At 49.9% G+C, this 18,377-nt stretch overlaps 1 protein-coding gene across 1 annotated transcript in view; it reads left to right on the plus strand.

The window, feature by feature from the left end:
* Positions 1–656: 656 nt before the first annotated feature.
* VSX2 (visual system homeobox 2) overlaps positions 657–18,377 on the plus strand; it is a gene marked incomplete at its 5' end in the record, with an annotated part of 18,713 nt that continues 992 nt past the window's right edge. Inside the window, 2 exons of the mRNA XM_010159575.1 lie at positions 657–780; positions 17,167–17,355. Coding sequence (XP_010157877.1) covers positions 657–780; positions 17,167–17,355 — 313 coding nt within the window. The remainder of the gene's footprint in view (positions 781–17,166; positions 17,356–18,377) is intronic.

Here is an 18,377-nt window from a genome sequence, read left to right on the forward strand (position 1 = left end):
CAGAGTGGAAGCAACCAGGGTAGAGGCAGAGGAAAGGAACTGGCACTGGCTCTCCTGGGGAAGGACTGGTGAAAAGCAGTGAGGAGCAGGGTGGGTAAAACCTTTGGAGGATTCAGCCGAGAGCCGGGGCTCCAGGGGAGGATTATTTGCTCGTGGAGATTGCAGAGGCTAAGGGCCAGCAGCTGGGGAAGGGCTCAGCACCTCTCCAGACAGGGTGCCGAAGGGATGCTACTTTATTTCAGTGTGGCTACCAAAGGGTTACGAAACCTCTGGATGCAAGAGGAGGAGGGGGGGCTGTGAGGGAGAGGGACACCGCCAGGATCCTCACAAGAGGCAGCAGTCTGAGATGTAAGAGCAGCTGCCATCGCTGCTGGTTGCGGGTGCTCGCTGCTGGGGAGGGATGTCTCGAGAGGCAAGTCCCTGAAAGGGAAGGTGATTTGTAACTGTTTAAAGCGCTGTCTTCTGGCATTTTCTGGTTCTCCTTTCACCCCAGCACCTGACCTTTTGTGCACACAAAACACAGGAGACGGGGAGGGGGGAAGCTATGTGTTAGCAGGTTACCCAGGTTTCTGTAGCTTCTGTGTCCATTTCTCTGACTCTTCACCAGCTTTGCTGCTTCTTACGTGTTTTTGATCAAAGAGTTTTACTCTTCTCAGGACAATCTTCACATCCTACCAACTGGAGGAGCTGGAAAAGGCCTTCAACGAGGCACACTATCCTGATGTATATGCTAGAGAGATGTTGGCCATGAAAACAGAGTTGCCAGAAGACAGGATACAGGTAATCATATCTCTCAGACCCCCTTTTCCTGCCCCTCTCAGCCCTGTTCATCCCTCCCCAGAGAAAATGTAGTGTCATGGGAAGGCTGACATTGCTCTGAATGAACCTCCCCAGGCTATCCACTGCCCTGCTCTCAGTGGGCAGGCAGCCAGGTCAGCTGTTGTTGGCAGATGTGTTTGGTGTTTGTATGTCGACATGCGCTGTACATGGCAAGTCCTACCAGTGATTTAAGGTGTGTGTAACAGGGAATCCGAAATCCTAAAAAGGAACTCTTGCATGCGTTTTGAGGTCTTGGTGGTATAGGCAAGAAGAGAGCCTTCCAGAGACCGGGTCTGGGTGGGCAGTGTGGGAGGGAGTTCTTCTCTGCTCTGTTGAGGACGCACATGAGGATGCACAGAGATATTGTAGGCAGCTAGTACCGCCGTGGGTAGGACCTCAGTGTGGGAGCGATGGGTGAGTCCCAGTGAGGTGTTTGCACCATCTCTGCACTTGCACTGTATTTGCCTCCTCAAGTGAATCTTTCCTGAAAGTTTCTGGGGTTAATCTTCTGTTAATGATTTTTTAATGTTTGAGATTTAATTGCAATGCCAGTCCTTTCGTGCCACCATAAGCAGGCAGAACAAGGCTGTGTGTGGACCACTGTGTGGTGAATCCTCCAGTGGTAAGGAGCAGTCTGAGCCACAGGGCTGGGCAAGCACCAGACTCTGGTGTGCATGGCAGCCAGTGTGCAAGCAATTTTTACAGCCCCAAAAGCCAGAGAAGACTTAGAGGTGCTGTGCACAGCGTGGGAAGCACGATGTGCTTGGACAGACCAAACATGATGTTCACAAGGGTGTACACGGTAGCTTTTGCTGCCTCCCTCCTCCCCATGCCCTGCTCTCACCAGGTTGCTGCACAAGGTACGGGGTTGCAACAGCCAAGCCTTGACCCATTTTTGCTGGTGCAGGTGACGTTTCTTGGCTGACTGGGGGTTAAACTGCCCCCCTGCCCCCGCACGGTGGCCGTGGCTGCCCTCTGTGGCTGGTGCATGGCAGTTTCTATGAGAAGCATTGTCTGGGTTCCATATGGTGTCGGGAGGCTCCTGGCTTCCCAACAAGTTGTGCTTCTTATCCTGTTGTGCTGGCAGGGCTCCTGCTGACCTAGCAGCATGTAGATAACCTGCACGCTGACAGGATTTCCAGCTGTCTTCAGAAAAAATAGCTGATCATCTGAAATCCTCCTTGACGCGTGAGGATTCTGCTCTGAGCAACGGGTCCTGACACTTTGCCTCTAGAGAGAGTGAGCTGGATGGAGGGTCGCCTCTCCATTTGTGACCCTATAGGACATCAAGACAAGAGGGGAGAAACCTGTCAAGGGCTTAGTGTCACCTGCACCCACCATCTGATGCTGGGCTGGAAAGAGGATCATTTGATTCCCCACAAAGGGCCTTTTCAAGGAAGCGGTTTATCTGGAGGCACAGTGTATGTTGAATTGCAGAGGTGCCATTTCTCTGGCCAGAGCTGAGGGCCTTCACTATGGGTGAAGGAGGTGTTATGGCAGACAGCATGGATCTGGACACTGCATGTAATGCTTCGGCATCTGAAGTATCCTTCTAGTGCTGAGACTCAATGTTTTATCTGATTTGGAAATGAAATAGTAGTTAAGGTATCTTAACTGTCATTGACTTGCTGCTAGCATGCCATTCTGCAGCCAGCTAATGAACAACTGCCTGCTCTTCTTGTGCTGCAGAGTTTTTAAGCCTAGGAGTGCTTCTTATGGTGACCCCTCTGCTCCGGAGATCAGGTTAGACTTGGACAGCAGAAGCACCCTGTGGTGTGGCTGTTCTGAACATTGGGTGTTGCTACTGGCACATGTTGCAGGAGAGGGTGCTTGTGAGTAACACTTTTGTTCATCATGAAAGGGGAAATCGTATGAAACAGCAGAATTTCTGTGTCATCTGTTGTGTGAGAGTATGAGCACCCTGCCAGGGTGAGCACCAGGGTCATGTAGGAGCCCCGAGCACGACTGATCTTCCCAACCGGTCAGCACCTGATTGTCCCTTACCACATATCTGTGAAATTTCCTAATCCGTACCTTTTTGTGTGTCACAAGCCATGAGGAGATGATTCCCAACCTTGGTCGTGCTTCTTGATGTTCCACCTCATGTTCCTTTTCAATTTTAACCCCTTTTGTGTGAACCTACTTCTCTTCCCTTTGTTACCATGTTCACACTCTTAAAATAAATCTAAGCTATGTCTTCTCCTCGTTGTCACTTGTGGTCTTCATCATTGCTTAAGCAGCTGTGAAGATCTTTTCTTAAATCTTGCTTCATAAATCACACGCTAGTCTCTTAATCATGTGGTTGTTCTTCTGCGAAGCCCATCCTGCCTGTCCGTCCTGGAGATATGGGACCACATGCCGACCGCTGCACACTGGCTCTGTCCCTACCAGTTCAGATGGACTTCTGAGTCCTTGCAGAAACAGATTAGCACTGGTCTACTTGCTTCCATAGTTCTTTCTTTCTATTTATCTAATTTAGTCACTTCAAGCTTTTTTTAGACTTTTTTTTTTTTTATCCTCAGGATTTTCCCTTCAGTATTCTGAGTTTCATATGGCATCTTATTAACTTTGGCTAACAAGAATAGTAATGGCCCTACCAGCTCTGCCACTGGCAAGAGGGGAGTATGAGAGCAGGGCAGCTATCTAGTGATACTTACCGAATACTTTGATAGCCTCCTGGGAGCATGAACACATGTATTTATCCTAATATCCCGCAGCATGAAGTTCTGCAGCAGAACTGGATGAGTAAATCTTGCTTTGAATGTGTTGGCATCATTTAATGCCCCTTGGAAGAGACAGCTGACAATGAAGCTTTATTCTCTTCTTCATAATAATATTTATAATTTCATGTCATGGTATTTTTCTTCCTTGCGTGAGTTTCTGACTGCTCAAGGGAGCTCTATATTTTTGCATTTTCATTGGAGCTTGCAGTTCCTCCCGTCTTTCAACATTGTTCTCTCCCTCTTGTAGGTCATTAATGAAAGTGTTTTCTAAGATTGTTGTGAGCATCACATGCTGTGGACTTCCACAGCATTTCATGTGGGTTCCCACTGGATCCACACCTAAGAGTGATATCTACCCTTTATTTTCATTCATGGAATTATTTCTCAGGAGGTAGTAGTCAAAGAGAAAGTAAATCACCTATGAAATCCAATATGAAAGTGAAATTCAAAGAGTGCAATTGAGAGAATGATATATAGGAACTGCTTGCATGTAAAACCTTCAGCAGAACACTACAAATAGCCATCAGAGGCCAAGAAAGTTATTGATTTGAGAGAACATTGAATTCAGGAAAAATATTCAAATCCTCCATTTAAAAGGAAGATGAAAGTGGTTTTTTTTTTCCAAGGCAGCACTTCTTCACATTGCATGCATCTTCCTCCCTTATTGAGCTGGCTGCACCTGGAAGGAACATGAGCACCCTCCCACTGGGCAACTTGGGAAAAGAACTTAATTGCCCTAGTGAGACACTTTGCACGAGTCAGACCAGAGGTCACTCTGGCCATTTTGCAGGGTACTTGAAAAAGCCTACGTTAATCAATGTATTTGAAAAAATACTCAGAAGAGTTGAAGTGCCGCTATTAGACTAAACCCAGACCATTCTGTAAAATCCAGGTGAGGTAAGTAGATTCCTGCAGGGAAGTATATCCTTAATAGACAACATGAAGTCAAGATGACATCCATCTGACAAGTATTCTGACACCTGACTTAAATCAGTGTGTTTCTCATAACAGGTACTCTTAGTTGTTATCTGTAGATTTTAGGTGTTACTCCTATTGAATTCATTAATATGTGACAGTTCCAAACTTTAAACACTAATTTCTACAGTATTAAAGCTCATTAACAGTTTGATTTGGGATTATTGAAATGACTGTGAATTTTTGTCATTGCAGTATGCCTCCTACCGATCAAACAAATCAATTAATTAGTTCAGTATTTCCAAAAAAATAAGATCCTGACTGCCATAGTGGGGACACTAGATTCACCTCTTAAGGGAACTAATCAAATAGAAAAACAGAATAAAAGTGCTAAAATTGTCAGTTCTTGTTCTTAAATGATTGTATGGTTATTACATCGATGAAGAGTTTTGGGGCAAATAAAATTGCTCACATAAGCAAAAGGAACGCCAAGGAGATGCTGGCGTGAGGAGTGGGGATTGTCTGTGTATCCAGCAAGCTGGGTCAGGCAGCTGAGGGGTCAAGTTTAGCTAAAAACAACACAAAGCCAATGAAAACTCTAATGGGAAATGTATTGGTTTAGCTGCTATCTCATGAACACAGTCCAGTATCCCAGAGTAGCCCTTTAGGAGTTGTGTGGGGATGGAGGAATCGGGAAGGGTGGACATTTGGAAGGATGCATTTGTACCAAGTTTATCTTCCCAGAACAAGAGGCTTACCTTGCTTCTGTTTTGCAAAAACATTCTGTATGTAGAGTTGAAGGTCATTTGGAAAGGCCCAAGGAGCCTGTATTGTACAGAGCAGGAGTGAACCCATGGATTTTCCTCAAGAAACATGACAGAGTGAAGGAAAAATGTGCTTTATGCAGCTTCAGCAGCCCTGGCTTCTCCCCCTCCCACCGGCTTTTCCTGCTTGCTGCAGACCATTGAATTGTAGTCCTAATCCTCTGGCGTAGGTGTGGAACAGGGATGATTGCTCCACGCAGTTGCCGACCTTTCCTGAATCCGTGCCTGGAATGGCCGCCAAGGGATTTCCTAGTGCCGCAGCAAGGCGAGTGGTGGTGGTTTTTCTAAGCTTGCGCTTGTCACTATGACTCTCAATAAGTGAGGGCCTGCCTATTCTTGCTAAAACTGCGGGTGACCCCCACACCTAGAAGAGAGGAAGGCCAGCACAAGGCACAGTGCCAGCGGGTACCCATCCGTATATACGGCAGAGTCACGGAGATGGTGTGCGGAGGGAAATTACCAGAGCCATTAGGGTGGTTGGAGGTAAATTACTGAGGTGATGGAGAAGCCGAAAGTATTGCTGCTGTGTGAGCCAACTATTTAAAAAACACCCTTTTATTTTTTTTTACGAGCCCTGCAAGAAGTTAGTCATGAAATAGAGCTGATCAGCTACTGCTGGCTACCTTTGCCAATAATTCCTGAGCACTGGGGCAAGCCACAGCAGTGTGATACCAGATACGTGTCATTAACTTTCCCTATGCTTTTAGAAATGTAGGAAGTGTACAAGTGAGAGTAATAAAACTAATCAAACTTACTGGCTTGGTGAGAATATTATTATGAGCTTCTCATGGTGCGTGCTGCATCTTTGCCTCCATGTCTTTAATTGGTATGTGAGGAGTTCATCCACTTTGCTGCCTCTTTAATAACATGCTTGTTTAGTTGATCTAAATTCATATTAATTTCCATTTTTCAATTAACAGTTGTTCAATTTGGCCCTTTCTGTAATGGAGGGCTTTCATTACCCTTTATCTATGGCCAGTTTTCAGTCCACATGCTGGAACTTCGTTTACAAGTTAATTACCATAGCTGCAAAGAGAGGGGCTGGATGATGGGTGAGTGCAGGGGCCCAGCAAAGCCTTCCCAAAGGGATTGCCTTCTGAAACATCTTACACTGCGTGTCTCTGGGCAGAGGAAAAAATGATGCAGGATGTAGGAAGGAGAATGGAGGGCCAGGAACATCCCTTCATCTTAGTGTGAAGTGAGGACTTTCCTGCTTGTCGTTAGACCACGCAGGTGACCTGCCCAGCTTGTGGGATTTACCCTGGCACAGCTGGGGCTGTAGGTGCCATTTACAGTGCTTTTTTTAGTGCAGAGATGGAGGTATAAAGATATGAATATTTTGTATACCCAGGTACCACTTTATCCCTTTGTGTTCAGTCCCCGTGTTGCTTGCTGTGACCACTCAGACTGTCTTCCCCGTTGTTTATTCCCTGTTTTTTTTTAACAGTAGTTTAAGTGTAGCACTTCTCTGACTTAGCCTAGGCACTGTGGTTCCTTGATCACCTAAACTCTTCTGGAAATGCTACCATAAATCTGTGTGCTGGGAACAGGCACGAAATTCACTCCTTTTAATGATGAACCTTGTTTTATCTCCTCTGATACTGCTGCAGTTTTCTACAATTGATTTTTAAAAAGATATTTAGGCAGCCCTGCAAGTTCAATAGTTAATTCCCCTCCAGCCTTAGGATGCCTGACAGAGGGACCAGCTGATGGTAATGTGTTCAGGTTTTCCTTTAATGACCCTTTATCATAAAGTTTTCCTCCTTTCCTGACTTTGAATAGAGACATTTTTAACAGTTCAATAACACAGGCCCTTTAGAGACACGGTTAATTTACTCTCCCCTTTATTTCTTAATGGATCTCTTTTTCTCTATACTGTTTATCTTTCACCCTTGTAGATCTCACCAAGTTCTCATTCTTCTCTGGCAGCATGAACCTCCTCTGCCTTTTCACTGTCATTCTCTGTGGGTGTTCTGCGAGCCAGGTTTTGCACAGGCCTGTGCAGAAACATAAAAAAATATACTACCATCAGCCTCATGCACCAAGCTGTTGAGAGGTCTGGTCCTCGCCGGGCATTCAGATGACTCTGATCTCTCGGTGTTAGAGGCTGGCAGGTCCTTCTGTGGAGCCAAGAAGAGAAACTTGAGTTGGAGAACAAACTGTTGCTACAATATCCTACCTCAAAGGTGGCTTCCTGAGACACCTTCACCAGAGGCTGTGAGAAAGCATTAGGTGCCCATCTGTCTACTATGTGCATCACTGCCCTGAGACCAGCTAGAGATGTCCAGTTTAGGACCATCCTGGGGTGAGCAGCACAGCTTTCTCCCTAATTTCTGTTTCAGTGGGTTTCTGTTAGGCTTCCAGCTGTCTGAGCAAAGGCAGAGCTGAAACTTTGGCTGATGGTTTCTAGAGCTTTCAGCTGCAATTTTCTCCCCAAATTCATAGCAAGGGAATGCAAGTGAAACATTGCCTATACCTGGTCACCCTCCTGTGACTAACGTAAAGGTCCGTGGCATGCATGTTGTACATTCATAAATATGATGATTATGTCCCCTCCGTGGTCTAGAAGTAACCTGACTGGCTGTTGGGAGTGATCTGCTACAACTTGGGTAAGCAGCAGCACTTTGCCAGGCTGGGTTAGCCCCTACCAGTGTTGTTCAGCCAGGCTGCCCACCCATGCCTCTGGGTAGCTCTGACTCCCCTGCAGCCATGGGATCCGCAGGGTATGGCCTCGGAGGAATACCTTCTCATCCATCCTACCCTTTCCTCTCCAAGGGCACTGCTGGGCTTACCCAGAGGGAGGCTGAACTGTGAATGTTGTTGGGAAACAACTCCTTGGAAGGATCTAGCCAACCCATCCATGTAAATGTGCATGACGAGATTCTGTGCTGGTCACTGCTCTTGGCCATATGTGCCAGCGATGTCCATTCCCAGACAACTTGTTTTATGCCCCATAGGTGTTTCTGGTATCTCTAGATCCCTCTGTATCTTTGGCTTCACTGCATTCCTTCCAACTCAGTGTCCCCCATGACTGTCACTACAGCTCCCTGCCATTCATTAGTTGATCGGATCAACTCACTGCGTTAATATGATGACCATGACTGAGATCAAGGTTTCTGCGGCTGAGTGACAGCTGAGGGAGGATCCCTGCCTGGGAGATCTTACCCTGGGTGAGCTAAGCATGGGTCATACCTGGGAATTCCCTTGGATGTGCTGTGCTGGTGTGAGCAGCGCCCATGGGTGGGTTGCGTGTTGCCAGCTCCGCAGGTCACAACATTCCCTAGCTGTGCTGTGCACTCGCCCAGCCTGACAGTGCCGGCTGCAGGCTTGAGGGGCTCAGCAGGGGCTCAGCAGCCTGAAATGTGGGGCTTCTGCAGCTGTAAAGTGTCATGTGGAAACTCCTGGACTCATGAGTTCCACGAAGAAGGTGAAGGGTGCATGGAGCTGAGGAACAGGCAGAGCCAGGAGCAGACACTTGGTAGCAGTAGAGCTCTGAAGGACCAGCCCAGTAGAGCCAACATAATTGCCAGTCCTGACCTCCCGGGTGGTGGTCAGGGGCAAGACCCCTGTTCTGGCCTGCTCTATCGCTCTGGGGTCTTCCTTTGCAGACTCAAGAGACGCTGGTGAAGGGATTGGGTGGTTAGATACCTTATTGCATGAGACAAGGAATTTCAAACACTGTCCTTACCATGTATCTTCCTAAGGGAAGACTGCAAACTGCAACCTTCTCTGTTTGGTGCTCAGTAACGACAATGAGTAATGACTTGTTACGGCACGTTCCGCTTTACAACATGTTTCAGTAGATATCTCCCAGCTAGTGCTTCCAGTTCCATGAGTTCCCATGTGTTGGTGAGTTTGTGCTGCAGCCTTCGGTGGGGGACTTTGTGGCCTGTCCCTGTGCATGCAGGGATGGGCTTGAGCCTTATCTTGGGAAATGATGGGCACCAAGTAGTGCTGCAGACACCATCTCTGGCTGACACACAGCCACGGTGTCCTGCGTTTTCCTGGAGAAGGCTGGAGCGCACCTTCACTCTGTGGGTACTGCCAAAGGAAAGGGCAACACACAGCTGCTTCTGGCGTGCAAGGGGCAGCCCCAGAGAACACGCAGTGCTCTGCAGCCGCTGAGGAAGACTGGTGTCCCATGGTCCAACTACGGTGCCCACTGGAAGGCATCGTGGAGGAGGACTTGCCATTTCTCCCCTGACTGCCCTGACCCACCTTGCTCGAAGATGATAATACGGTGTGTCCCCACATGTTCGCAAAGTGCACTGCATGCAGACCTGTGCTAGCATTTCCTCTGTGCCGGAGGAGCTGTAGAGCAGTGTTAGCAGGGGGAAAAGAGGCAAATGAAATTATACAACCATCAGCATGGTTGACGGGGCCAGGCATTGTGAGCACCCAAAGGACGGATGCTCTGTGCCGTATCACCCTTTGTGTCAGCAGTGGATGTATCCCTGGGTTTGTGTCGACTAGGACGATGGGTGTACCCTTGCTAGCTTTCCTGTGTCTGTCATACACCCATGACCCTGATGTTTTTTCTGTTTTTCCAATCAGCACGTTAGGAAAAGAGGAATTTGTGTGTTTATCTGCCATGTCCAGGCATCTGGCAGACTACATGGAGCCACAGGTCCAGCGAAGTTGCAGGTCAGCTGGCATCGTTATCTGACTGTGATGAAGTCAGTGTCTCAGGGATGCGCTTGCCGTGCAGATGTGCTGCACGGATCGAGTGTGTGCTGAACCACTGATCGATCTCACTATACCTGCCATGCACATGGTTGTTTTGCTCTGGGGAAGATGGGAGAGCCCTGCTTCTGATGAAGTTCTCCGCTTTTTGAAGGTTACCTGCCAGCAAGTGAGAAAACATGTCAGCACATGAGGTGGGAAGGCCAGGTGAAAAACGTGGATTTGCCAGTGGGACAGGGTTTAAGATACGTTTCCTGGTCAAGAGGGATTTCACAGCTTTGGCTGCGTTAAGTCAGATAAATTGCAACAAGTAGCTGTACTTGGCCCATGTAGTGCTTTTAGGAGGGGGATTTGGAGGCAGGTCTGGCCTGCAGGACTGGTGGCACGGTAATAGCATGTGGAGTTTTGCCGAGTGCTGTATTGAACCCATTTTCAGTGTGTGCCTTGTGCAAGTTTATCTTAGAGGAGACACAGGCTTGGACAAACTGTCAAGTCCTTGCTCAAGAGGGATGAGTACCGTCTCACAGCTCATGTCAGTACATCTGGTTGGACCTGTTAGCCAAGTGGATCCATGACTCCAGCTATTACCAGGAAGGGCTTTTGCCACTGGGAATTGCTCTTTCTAATATGAGCTCAGAAAGCTCTTCCCCAGTGTTCAGTAAGAGGAGGGATGATGAGTCCTGCGATCAGCCATGCAGCCCATGTGCAACCTTTACTGCTCTCATTTAACTTCATACCCACTTTACACCAGCCATAGAAAGTGATGTCACCATAAACAGTGCCAATAATTCTGACATTACATTTGAAAAGACAGCAGTAAACCATTCCCAGGCTTACACAAGTGGCACAGTCTCCACCAGCAGCCCGGGAACAGGAAACTTTCCTGAGGGGATCACTACAGGGGAGGGATTTGGGGAAGCCCCAGGACCCAGTCAGACATTACACTCTTGTGGCAATTCATTATGAAGCCCCAGGGCCTGTGAATGCGGATGGGGAGATGCTCTGAGGAAGATATGAAACTGTTCTTTGCAGTACTCATGTTTGGACCGGCCAGGGCTACCAGCCCTGTCTGATAGAAGGGTGAGGACATGGCTGTTTTTACAGAAGAGGTTTTAATTGAATGTTCTCATTGTAGAAGCTTGGATTGGAAAAGAATGAGGTAGGAAGGAGGTGTGTGGTTGTCAGAAGGAACGGAGTGCTGAGAGGGCAGCAGGGCCCCAGGTGTTGCTGGGGATGCTCTCTGGTCTGCCGCTGGACCCACCAAAGGGCTCCAAGCAGGGAAGTGCCAGGTATGCCACCAGGCACGACTTTAGGAGCAGCGTTCTGCTGCGAGGGGGGTAGTGGGCTTGACCAGGCTTTTCTAGTCAAGGAGAGGAGGCATGCAGGCAGAGGTGGAGAACTTGCACTGAGAAACAAAGCTGCTCCATGCCACAGTGTCCAATGTTTTGTACAGGGGGAGTGACAGGATCAGTCCAGAGCAGCGTGGTAGGGAACGAGACATCAGCAACTGCAGGGTGTTGATGTAGGTGTCTGGGTGTTTCCCTCAACACTGAATGCCACGGAAGGAAGAGGTCTGCTGGGAGAATGTGAGAAGTTCAGCCCGAGATGAGAGGGGCATGGTGCTGTCTGGACACGGCACCGTGATACCAGGAGGGACCATGACAACAACCCAAGGCAATGTCACAGGAGAAGTCCAGAAAGCTTCCAGGCTGCCTGGCTGGGCAGGACAGGGTTTCTCCGCCCTATCCTCACTTGAAGAACTCAGTATCAGAAATTGCTCCTGTACAGGGATCTTACAGAAGAGTGGTTTGGCTGGAGATTTGAACCAGGGGAATTGCCAGAGCATAGAGATGACCATTAGTCCATGGGTTAAGAGGGGAGATGGTCTCAGCGTTGCTGCTGGGGGAACTTGGGATTTTGTCCCTTGCCTTAGTTTCTGGTTTGCCAACAGCCTTGTGCAGCTGCTTCTGCGGCCTGGCAAAGGCGTGTGGTAGTGGGGCTGGTGTATCCATGTGTCCTTCTGTGTGGACGTGCATTTGCGTATGGCCATCTAGCGGGCGCTTCAGCGTGTGCTGCTGGGGTCTGGGACCACCTTCTGCTCCACACAGCTTGCTGCTGGAAAGACCCCCTCTGAAGTGCTATGGGACCTGGGGAAGCGAAAATTCACCTGGAATTTTACTTTAAGGGATGAGGAACGCTTGGGCGGGCAATATAACATTATTTTCTTCAAAGAAAAAATTGGCCACTACCAATTTTTCTGTCTGTGTGCCCCAGCTTGGAAAGTAGGAGCCAAGAAAATGAGTGTAACCAGTGAAAATTTTAGGTTGAAACAATACACTGTAACGCCCTAATGGCCTTCAAATATCGCTTGGCTAATTCAGATTCCTGGCTCATGGCTAACCTCTGGGAGATTTCTCTCTTTAGCAGACAAGGTTTCAGGAACTGATTAGGTAAACAAACTAACTAATATGATGAATGCTGATAACAAGGACACACTGAGTCTCACAACTCTTTGCAAAATGAGGGATTCCTCCTGCTATAATTTGCTCTTCTGCATCATCAATAATCCGAAGAAGTACTGGTCATCATTTGTGATTCAGAGGAGGAAACTGGCAAGAATAACCTTGCCAGTCTTGATTCCGAAACACTGCAACCCTGTTCGGGCAGCGGGCACTGAGGGTGAGAATTAGATGGTGATTAGGATTAGGACAGTTGCTTTTGGTAATGGGGCCTCAGAAAGACGGGCACGTGGAACACGGAGGTGACACTGAAGGTGCTGGAGTTTGCTACTCTGGTGGATCATGGGCTGTGGCTGCTCTTGGAAGAGGCCGCGTCAGTGTGACCTGCCCAGTGGGGCTAGAGTGTGTGCTGCTCAGCTCCGACCAAATGATGGGGACTGAGTCGATGGGCAGATCCTCTCTGAACAAGGCCTTACGTTACCATTCTGTTTTCATACTGAGAGCAGGTCTTGCAAGGCGATGGGTTTTGGTCCTGCAGCTTTTCTTTGCCTGGAGAACCAAACCCAATGCAAAGGTGGAAGAGCCTGCGTATTCTGCAGGGTGCAAAGGCAGCACACACCATGAAGTGAGCAGCATCTTATCCTGCTGCTGGTGCACAGGGAGAGTCTGGCAGCCTTGTGAGAGGCATGCTTGGCTGCTGCACCTGGGCTCAGCCAGGGTGGTCATCACCCAAGATCCAGCCGTTGGTGTGCCAAGGGCAGCACTCATGGGGCCCCAGGAGCAGCCCAGGAGAGGGCTTTGGGCGGCTAAGCAGCAAGTGTGCATGCATGGGCTGAACTCTGATGCTAACGAGCCTTGCGGGTAGAAAGACACACCCGGCCTCTTCACTCTGCTGTCTGTTTTTTGAGGATACAGTCCCTGGAACACATTCCCCATCTTTCACAGAGTGTGCTCATGTGATACTAAAAAGCTGTAAATCACCTTAAGATGTAGCACGTTGCTCCAAAAGACACCTCCGTGCTTCGTCATGGCTTTGCACAAGCATGTGACGTGCTTCAGTCTAAAATTAATCAGGGGGTTTCAGCACTGTAAATTGTGGAAGCAAACACCATCTTTTCACCATACCCTGGGCTGTGCAACAGAGAGCCAGAACAAAGCAAGTGAGAAGGAAGGTGTGCGGTACACAGCCATGTCACCAAAGCATTTCACAAAGCTCATCTGACCCACGTGATGGGAAGGGGCAAGGCCGAGCCTGGACAAACCTAAACACTGCTTGAAGGATGCTGAATTGTACAGAGCCAGAGGAAGTTGCAGAGTAAATACCTGCAAGCAAAGACAACTGCAGCCAAAGAAGTAATGGGATATCAAATCCGCAAGTGAACGGAAGTGTAAGGCTGAAACCCCCCCCAGTCGAAGGAGGAAAAGTGAGGTGCCAATGCTAAATGTTCAGAAGTTGTGGGTGATGTGCCAACGCAGCCAAAAATACCTCAGAATTACTAAAACTGGTGTGTAATTCAGCTCAGAATCAATGCACAGGAAAGTTTTGGTAACACATGAAGAAAGCTGAAGCAGTCAGACCTCCCAGTCCCAGTGGCGCTTGTCTTCAAGTTCCACTGATGAAGCCATCTGAATGAGGACAAAATCCTGAGAAAGAGCCATGGGCAATAATTCTGCTGATCCGAAATGGTGTGGGGGGCTGCCAGTGCTGTGCTGGAGCTCTTTCCTCCATGCTGCTTGTGGCAGAGGTGCTGGGTTGGGTTCTGATCCCAGCAATATTCAGTATTGAGCATCATTAGCTTCACTTGACTTAACTCCTGAGATCAAGATACGTTTCCTGGTGCAAAAGCAAGATGTCAAGTCCTCCCGCTTTCTGTTCCCGTAAAAATTCTGGGATTTCAAACTTTCCTTTTTCCAAGTCAAAACCAAGAGGAAATCCCCATCACATGACAAAAATTGGTTTGGGAAATCTCAGAATGATCTTAATAAGATGTTGATGTCATTTTGATTTTCCTACTTGCCTTTAGACATAGATTTTGCACATCTTAGGTGGCTGAGATTAAAACAAAACGTTCAGAAGAAAGACATAGATAATTTTGATTAGGCTTCCACTGGCCGGACGCAGTTTTTCCCATGCGATTGAATCAGCATTTTTTGATTGAAAATTTTCTGCCGTCTCTAGTCAAAATTGGGCTGCCAGCTGGCAAAGCTTCTGCTGGCTTCAGTATTTGCATGGTCCTGCTGTGGGAAAGGGGCTGCTCCTTGGCAGTGGGTTTAGTAGCAGTGGGCAGTGCTGGGGCGGGGGGTGGGGGGCACAAGGCAGGGAGAAGATGTTTGGGGCATCATGGTGGGAGGGAGGGGTGCATCAGCGCGGAGGCACCTGGGTAAAAGAGGATTGAGGAGAGTTTTAAAATTTGCCTGTTTGGTACTTCATGGAAAAACCAGTCCCTGGCTGAGATTCCAGGTGTGGCACCTGGTGACAAACACAGCTGTACAGAGCCAAGCCCCGCAAGCCACTCTGGGTACAAGGAAAGGTGTCACTGCAGCCCCAAACCAAGGCAGGTGATGCCCTTTGGGTTGTGCAGGAGTTTTGCCAAGGGAGCCAAGGGAGACAGCGAGGAACTCTGTGCCCGAGGGATGTAACTGTACTGGTTTATCCGGGGCAGGACAGGTAGGATCCCTCCCCTGGCCCTGGGGGGTCCAGCTGCCCCTTGGAGCATGGAGGTGTCAAGGACAGCTGCCCCACCACCCTGGTCTGGAGGGTGCAAGGAACCACAGGGGTTTGTGCCAGGGCTGGAGAGGGAGCTAATGGTCCTCCCAGCTCTGCCCTCCATCAGAGGAGGGAGACGAGCTCATGACCCGGTGTGAGAGACCTGCCAGCATCCTGCTGACTGCACCACCAAGAAAACCTGGGAGTCACGCAGGCAGGAAGGAGTGGGTGGAGGGAGGAAGCTGTGCACTCCTGGGGTCCTTGCTTAGGCCCTCGTAGATTTGCAGCCATCCGTGGTCCAGGAATTACATACCAGCAGCCTGAAAGTGTAAATCAGACTGTCTGTCGTGCAGAGGAGGTGATGTGTGATGAAGCATCCTGGCTGTAAAATCCCCTCTGGCATGCACAGAGTGTCTTCTGCTGGGAGGAGCTGGGATCACAGCCGCTGGGACTATCCCCCCAGCCATTGCTCCCTGCGAAGCCAGGACAGACGGGCTCCCAACAGCCAAGGCTGGCTGTCACCAGTGCTAGCAAGCCACCAGCCTGCCCCGCAACTCTGTCCTGTACAGCTTCAGTGCCAGCACGCAGGTAGAAGAGGCTACTTGCCTTGCCAGCCGAGCACGGGACATCACTGCATGGGACATCACTGCGTGGCATCAGTCTCGTGGTCCCCGTGGCAGAGCTGGGGGTCTGCCCCAGTCCCCCAGTGCTCCCGACTGCAGCCCGAGCTCCCCCACGGCTACAGGCAGTGGAGACAAGAGAGGGTTAAGCTGTCAGCTCTGTAATGTTAAACAGGTGTCAAAGGCACCTCCATATATCTGCAGATTGAAATCAAATTCTTTGCAGTATAAAAAGATAAATTACCCAGGCGATTCCCGCCTCATCCCACTCATCAGGCCAGCGCCAGACGGCAAGCAATTTTTTTTTTTAATGTGCTAACGACCTAATCAAGCAATCAAGTCGGAGAAGATTGCAGAGTGACCCCGAGCATCCATCTGCCAGCGAGACCCCGCCATTCATTTCCATTCTGCCGTGTACTTTCCGGGAAAGGGAGGGAAAAAAATAGAAAAGGGGAAAGAAAAAAAGAAAAATCCTAAACAAATTAACACCCAATTTTCTGTGAGTCTAATTAGTTAAATGAGGAGGTGTTTGGGGTGTCCGCAGGGAGGGAGGGGCTGCCTCTCAGAGAGGGGCCTGGTAACTCCGTGGCATTAATTAGCGCAGGTCAATGGCGTGGTTCCCCAGGGACCAGCTGCTTTAATTTCCCGTGATATTTCAGTGCCTGAGGCCCATCGATTCAAACTGAAATTAACTTATTTTTCAATCAGGCCTGGGCTGCCCCTGGGGCTGACTCTTCCTTTGCCTCCTTCTGAATAGACCTCGAGCAATTTTTCATCTAAAGCTGATGCCTCTGCTCGGTGGGAAAGGAGGGGAGCCAGGGAGGGAGGAGGGCGAGGGAGACAAGAGGAATGGAAATCGGAGAGAGCGCTAATAGATTTCTGCAGGCACCCCCCCATTCCCACCCACCTCTCTGCTTGCTGCCCCCCCAGGTCACAGCTCAGAGATTATTCTGCCAATTTTCTGAGAAGGTGAGGGGCTTTTCGAACTGGGAATTCAGGGCGAAGCGCACAGATCAGCTTCCCCCTTCTCCCGCCTCTCCCGAGCATCCACCCCCATCCCAGCCCTCCCTGCAGGCACCACTGCCCGCAGCCGCGCGCCGCAGCTCAGACACCCAGTAAATAATGAAAGAAAATCCCAGGCACAAGAGCCAAAAGCTGCTAGAAAAAGACACCACGATGGCAAATTAATTACATCCTGCGGAGAGGGCTGGGACCTGCTCTTACACTTGCTCCTTGCCGCTCCTGCAAGGGAGGGAGAAAGAGAGAGAGATACCTGGAGGCTGCTGGGTGGGGGAAGGGGTGGCAGTGCTTTTGGCATGAGTATCTGCCTTCATCCCCACAAGCACAATGCGGGAAGGGGACTGACACATCTTCTTTCTTCAAAAAACCTGTGTCCTTTCTTATCGCCCACCCCAGGTTTGGTTCCAGAATCGCCGGGCCAAATGGCGGAAGAGGGAGAAGTGCTGGGGCAGGAGCAGCGTGATGGCTGAGTACGGGCTCTACGGTGCCATGGTGCGTCACTCCATCCCGCTGCCCGAGTCCATCCTCAAGTCTGCCAAGGACGGCATCATGGAGTCCTGCGCCCCTTGGCTCCTGGGTAAGAGAGCAGCCGCCTTCGTGGGGGATGGTCAGTGGGATGAGGCGAAGTGGGGAGATGCCAGGTAGAACCTGGAGCTGTGTCGAAAACACAGGTGGAGGGCAGCAGGGCGAGGACCCCCACTCCACCTCCCTCCATTTCCCCATCCCTAACAGCCCTCATCAATAAGGTCTGGCCGCTCATCCCAAATCCCATGATGGTCCTTGGATTCGGACCTGCAGGATGTAGCACTGGGAATTTCCCCCCCTTGCTCAGCCTGGTGTTAGCCTTTGACTCTTGTGGGACAAGCAGCCCTTGTGCCCAGCCCTAGAGCAGGTGCTCCAACCCTTGCCCAGGGCAGGAGGTCTGACCCCCCCAGCTCCGTGATGCTGTGTGGGGTGCTGGGACCCCCCAAATGCACTCTCCTTGCCCCAAGTCCTAGGGGGATCACGCTGCTGCCTCCTCCTGCTCTCGGCACCTGGGGGAGCTGCACTTCGTTTCACTTGGTTTTCCATGCAGGCCAGGAGGTAGCAGCTACCCTACCATGCTCCTGCTCTTTCCTTCCCACTTCCTGACCTTTCAGAAGGGTTCTGCCCCAAAACTAGCGTCTGGCATCTTGATGACGGGCTCTCCTGTCCTTCTGTCTGTGTGACACAGAGAGGCAGAGGGGTGGGTTGGGTGAGGAGCAGGTTGACGCAGGAATAGGCGGTGAGGGATCTCCCTCTCCTGTCTCTGTGGAGCTCAGGGAACTGCGCTGCTATCTGAGACCCTCATCCCCATGTGGGGACAAGGTAGCTTTAGGTTCACAGAGAGAAGCTGAAGGGAGAGACTTTTTGGGGCAGCTCTGAGGCCACGACTGCCGCGGCCCGGCTGCCCTAGCAGGCAGCTGCCTTGCCTGGGCTGCCCTGGCGTGGGGGCCAGAGCGAGCGGCTCGCCGTGACTGCTGCGTGAAGCGAGGGTTTCTGCTTTTCCTTAATTCTGGCCTCTCTTTATCTTTGCTGTTTTCAGTTCAAGATGGCTTTCCCATGCCCAGGCGCTTTTCTAAACCCGA

This window comes from Eurypyga helias, unplaced genomic scaffold (assembly GCF_000690775.1).
Source record: "Eurypyga helias isolate BGI_N326 unplaced genomic scaffold, ASM69077v1 scaffold3989, whole genome shotgun sequence".
NCBI lineage: Eukaryota > Metazoa > Chordata > Aves > Eurypygiformes > Eurypygidae > Eurypyga > Eurypyga helias.